We start from the raw sequence: 5908 nt of genomic DNA on the forward strand, positions 1-5908 counted from the left end.
TCACTCAGGTGCCATTTGGTTCAATGTATCCATCAAATTTTACTGAGGATTATTTCCTGAAAGGTGAACCTCAACAACAGCACTCAAACGTCTTAAAACATCTTTTATTCCCCACAGCCATGTCAAATTCTGCACAACTGTAGGTTTAGCCCATTCCAAACCAGGCACAAAAACAGCGGTAACTCTCCACAATATTACGGGGACCTGTCATCTTATATTGCAGAGAAGGATGTATTTTTGAGTGAAATGTTGTTCTGCAACGCATGGTCACCATGCATTAAACAATGAATCTACCGGCCTTCTTCAAAACGTAGAGTTATATTACATCGCCAGTGAAAATCAGTGATTAAATAACAGACGCAATGGCAATTGTATGGAGCGCCGTACAAAACGGAAGTACCAGTAACGGGTGAAAGAATGCCGCTAGAACCGAGGTGTTTATGCAAGATAATACCTCTATCCCAAATAGAAGCCGGTTTATTCATGTTCTTTAATGTTCATTAACAGGACGCTCTGGTTGTTGGACAATTACTGCGTAAGGGGACGGAGGACCTAGTTCGAAGCACGAATTCTGAAGTTTGAACCTGGGAGCACCTAGCTTCGAATGGAGCAGGAGTAAATGACATATGCCATACTGTGACAGAAAGCGTATGTACTTGTCACTTTTGAGACTATGTTTATCTCAAGTTATCCCTGGTACCATTCTCGTTCTATTGCGTATTAGCTGTTCAGATGTCCGAATAGCTTAATCTTTAGCTGCAATGCTCTATTGCGGTAGCTTTCACAAGAATCCACCAAAGTTCAGCGATAGAAGAATACTTGTGAAAGAGTTTCAAGAAAACTTTCAACTAGACTGTCTCATCAAAATTATTTTTCGGGTTAAGCACTATGAAGGGCATCCACTTACTTATAAATTCCACACCATCGCCCTATTTCTAAACCACTCACCTTGAATTATTTTCGGATGTTTTGGGGCAAATTATAATGAGCATCGGTAAACATTTGGACTTTTCAGGTATTTGTTCTACATTATGTGCGACAACTCTTTCAAACGATCTGAACAACCTGTCCTCCTACATTTAGTGGCACCAACTTGTTTTTTGTTGTATACCCGCGGGATAATTGGCGCCTAGATGTCTTCAACTTCAAAGTGCCACTTAACTTGTCACAGCTTGAAAGTAAGAGTAACATATGTCTTGCTTGAACCCGCTTTTGCTCTTTTAAAATGCGACTAGGGCAGATTAGCACCTAGAAATGTGCCGTAACTGATGCGTAAGCTGGCTTAGGCGTCACCATAAGTCAAAGTGCGAGCCCGCTTGCATCCGTTAAAAAATTAGGTACTTGCCTTGGAAAACTAACTTTACAGGCATCTTGCGCGTTACATCCCAAGTCCGTTCCTTTCTCCTTTGAACAACAGTGGGAATTTGGTTAAGCGCTTCTAAATGAATAAGGATTTGCAGTCCTAGTTAAGCCACATTGGGTTGAAATGGCTCGGTGTTTTGAGCGCAAATTTACTGCCCCACCTCTCGACTTCCTCTGTCCAGGCTAGAGCGATCTGGCAGTATCCCAGCTCTCGTACTTCCCTCTGGCGGCGTAGCGATTAGGCACCAAAAGGGTGCTACAGCTGAACGATAAGCCGCATTACCGTGACTCTATTAGATTTCAGGTAATAGGTAAATTCTGTTCATATGCTCATTTATGTCTGTATAGCGGAGGTGAGCCACACTAAGCTTTGGAGGAGAGCGGAGTAAACAGAAGTGAACTATACGGTTTTCGAAAGTATTCTCTTGCAAAACGCAAGCCAGTTGCGTGTCCGTTATGATCTTAGATTATAAGGCGCACCCTGAGGAAACATAAGGTGACAAAGTATGCTTGATCTTCCAGATTTAATTTAATTAAGGTCATCTTGAGGATATTGCGAAATTGGCGAATATACACTCATTTGCAAACTAATTAGGTTTTTCGAGAGACTAACATGAAACCCAGCTGATTCTCCCGTTTGTGATGATGCTCGTGGGCTGTCAACGGATTTCCAGCAACCTTATGAGTAGTACATTACAAAGATATACATGTATCGCGATATTTCAAATATCGTAGCGACTGAAACATGAGGCGGCCTGGTGCAGCACATTCAGTTGCCTGAGAACATCATAAACGAGAGATTCAGCTGGGTTCCAGGTGAGTCTCTCGAAAGAACCAAATTGGTTTGCAAATGAGTGTATATTCGCTAATTTCGTGCAATTTGGTTTCAAGTAGAACATAAGGTTGACGGAAACCCGGGGACTGCGCCTACCTGATGAGCCCCCAGAAGGGCGAAACGGGTCGTGGGCTGTCGAAGGGTTTTCAGCAACCGTATGAGTAGTACATTACGGATCTAAAATTGGAATTCTATATAGCAGACGAATGTAGTCCTCGGGAAGTACTCGTTGACATCCCCATATTGGTAGGGTTTTTGGTTGGAACTATTTTCGTGACGAATTTTTAGAGGTAGTTGAACTCAGATGAGAGTTCCATTATATCATACAGATGCGGCTGGATGATCGGCTGCGCAACTACCGTCTCTCACTCGAAAGATGCTGATGTGCGCCGTGCGCATTTTCGACGCTACTGGACAGAAATGGAGCACATGCACAGTCATTCTTGGCTACTTGTTGTACGGTAAAAAAAGATTAAAACTTGCCTCACAGTTTAAAACGCTTAAGAAATTGGTTCGTCTCAAATGTTGCCACACAGCTTTGACTAGCAGGCCACCAATATGAACTTTGCCAGAGAATACAGAATAAAAGCTCTTAATCTGTAATCCAAGTGTTTCTTAAACAAAATTTACATTTTTGCCAGAGGGATTGAGCATACGTTACACAATTGTTGCTTTCTTGATTATTCGTATGAAATCCTGTTGGTTCACCACACCACTTCCTGTCCTATCCGCCTCATCAATCATTTCCTGAATGAAAAAGTAAGACGTAATGCTCTCGAGTAAAAGTGCAAGGAGGCAAATTGGGTGGGAAATGAACTTAAAAACGAATAACTGTAACAATCTTTTATCCAAACATCACGTTAACCTCCGTGGTCTGAAATAAGAAAAGGAAGTTGAATGAGAAGAAACTGAATGGTTTGCTGACTCTGATTTCTACTACTAATCATCGTGATAAACTAGCCGGACTGTGAATTGCATTTCATTTGTTTTATTCAAGAGTGCATAAACTTCCCTATCATTCACAAATCACTGTTAGTTGAGTGAAGCATCAGTCCGTGGAACCAGGCACAATACACTCTTTGGAACCTACTTTATGGTTTGAATAAAACTGCAAGCGCTGGGCCATTATTTCATAACATTTCCAGTACGATTTGCGCAGGTGAGAGGGTAAAAACTGCGTATGGTTTGTAAGAAATATGATGGGCTGCCTCTACTGTAGCGAATCGAACCAGCGTCTGTAGCATCACTTGTTACGTAAAGCGCATTTAATGAACTACACATTGGTCATCTTAAACAGTAGATGATGTTACAGAAACAACTAATTTGTATTACCTTCACGGACAGGAACTGCATTACTTTGTCTGGATGAAGTCAAAACAAAAATAGAGAGATTGTTCACGCCCTCTTCTATGGCTTCAGATTTATAAGGTATTCACCGCTACCTAGCTAAAGAAATCGGGTGAATGACAGCTGTTACCATTCAGTTCCCATGTTCCGTATTATGTCAAGCGTAACACAGACAACCAAGTAGTTTTGTGATCCGGGTAGAAACTCACAACATAGACGTCACTATTGTCGGTTAGTGGCTACCTCTAGCAGCGTCACCACTAAAGAACAAGAAGAAACGTCTGCTATTTATCCTTCAAGACCGACAGTACTAAACACACTCAGACTGTTTGTGATCTTTGTTCGTTTCTATTTATCCTTACTATTATTGGCCTCCTAGGAACCTTCTTCGAATTTTAACCCAGAAATAAACGCTTTTTTATTGTTAATAAGTCATTTTGCTCGTGCCCATAATTTGTCATGTTTCATGCATTTTAGGATGAGATAAGTCCATGTATCATCTCTTCGGCAATCCTTTGGTACAAGCGCAGATCGTCGACACTAGTAGATAAGATTCTTCTCCACGCCTTATCTCCTAAGCCTGCGGCTATCAAGTCACAAAAAAACAATGACCTATTTCCTGCTGCAGTCTAATTTACATACCAACAAATGAAGGTTTCAGGATGTCTTCAAAGTATAAAGTTTTATTTTTTGTTCGTCTGACTATTGCCGGTTTCCTATCTAAAGAAGTGTCAAGTTAATCTTCCTTTCCTCAGACGTTCACTGAATTGGTTGGTCAGAGGCTGTTCTTAAGTACAGTCTATCCGCACCTCGTAGCTCATTACATTCAGTGAAATAAGTCGATAATGGTACATTAAAATGTCATTTGTTTAGTCTTGTTCATAATATTTATGTCTTGCAGGGGTCTGCGCAGTTTAACACATTTATCTACTACGGTCCATTCGAGTTTCAAAAAGTTGTCGAGAACAGCAATATCTCTGAGTAGCTTTATTTCTCACAAACTTGTTCACTACAAACGTACAAAACTGCCTAAAATAGATCAGGTTACATGGCTGTTCAAACTGATTATAAAGTATCAGACTGCACTTCAAACAACCATTCAGTTCGATCTTCTTATCACTAACCGTACATTTAGATTGCAGTGCCCCGTACTGTCAAAACTGTAGACCCTTCTTTGAACGCAGATATTTTAACCAACGTCTCCCCTCTAGACCGGCTCTGTAAGCTCTTTACACAACCTTTAGCTGCATTTTGGAATTTGTGAAGTCCATTGTTTCAACAGACCCACTGGCTTTCAATTTTTTTCCCGATATTTTCTCTAACTACCTGATCCCAAATGATTCGTCATCATTAGTCGTCATCAACCCTGTGGAGAAGAGCTTAGCAGCTTAACTGCGCCAGCCGATTATCCGAGCAACATGTGTTTATATGAGGTATATTTTCATTGATTTGTTTCAGAGATACACTACTCACTAGCCCGATACCACCAGTGTCAAAGGTGGAAATAACGGATGATAGATCTCCGTGGTTCTGCGTAGCAAATCCCGTAATCTTGTTGAATAAAATACCTGACGGTGAAACAGCCCATGCAAACGTTTGCAACTTATCGAAATCCACTTTTTGGTGGCACGACGGGTTCAGGATAAACACGATTTACCTGGATTTCTTCATCATTCATATCTTCCCCAAGAAGTTTTGCTGCTCGTTTCAAATCGTCAAAGTTTATAGTACCAGTGTTGTCCTTGTCCATGATTCTAAATGCTTTGACCAAGTCCTCGTTGGGATCTCTCTCGGTCATCTTCTTTGTCATTAGCTCAAGGAAACTTTTGAACTCAAGCACACCTGTAAGAATTAAGTGGGATTTAGCCAATGCGGATATGTACCTTTATTCTCTTTGTCATAAAGTAACATCATCTGACGTAACTCTGATGCTGATGGATCGAATCCAAGTGCTCTCAGAGCGACACTAATTTCCCGTATTCCGATCAACCCAGTTCCCTCCGCATCCAGCATATTAAAGGCTTCAAGAAGATCATCCTTCTGCGTTTTGGAGAGCTCCAAGTGAATGGCACTTGCAGTTTTATTCTTTTCTCTTGTTGTTTTGGAATGCTTGCTTTTCTGCACCAAATGACTAGATGAAAGAACACCTACCTCCATATTTCGAAGTGAATTGACAAATGGTTTAGTTGAAGATGGAGACTAGATTTTTTCTTCAGTTTGAACAAAGATGCAAAACTATCTACAGATTAAGGTTAATAAAATTAGATCAGTGATCTAGCACATAATCGAACGGGTGCATCGTGCGCAATGTTTGGCAACACGTCACTGAAATACTTTGAAGGTTAGCGTTACACCTTTTTGATA

At 40.9% G+C, this 5908-nt stretch overlaps 1 protein-coding gene across 1 annotated transcript; it reads right to left on the bottom strand.

Moving 5' to 3' along the window:
* Positions 1-5147: 5147 nt before the first annotated feature.
* T265_02176 (hypothetical protein) lies at positions 5148-5701 on the bottom strand (the record flags this gene model as incomplete). Its single annotated transcript, XM_009166350.1, has 2 exons — positions 5148-5386; positions 5428-5701. The coding sequence occupies 2 exons, from the start codon at positions 5699-5701 to the stop codon at positions 5148-5150; spliced, it is 513 nt and encodes a 170-aa protein (XP_009164614.1).
* Between the last annotated feature and the right edge of the window lie 207 nt (positions 5702-5908).

This window comes from Opisthorchis viverrini, assembly GCF_000715545.1.
Source record: "Opisthorchis viverrini unplaced genomic scaffold opera_v5_25, whole genome shotgun sequence".
Classification (NCBI taxonomy): Eukaryota; Metazoa; Platyhelminthes; class Trematoda; order Opisthorchiida; family Opisthorchiidae; genus Opisthorchis; species Opisthorchis viverrini.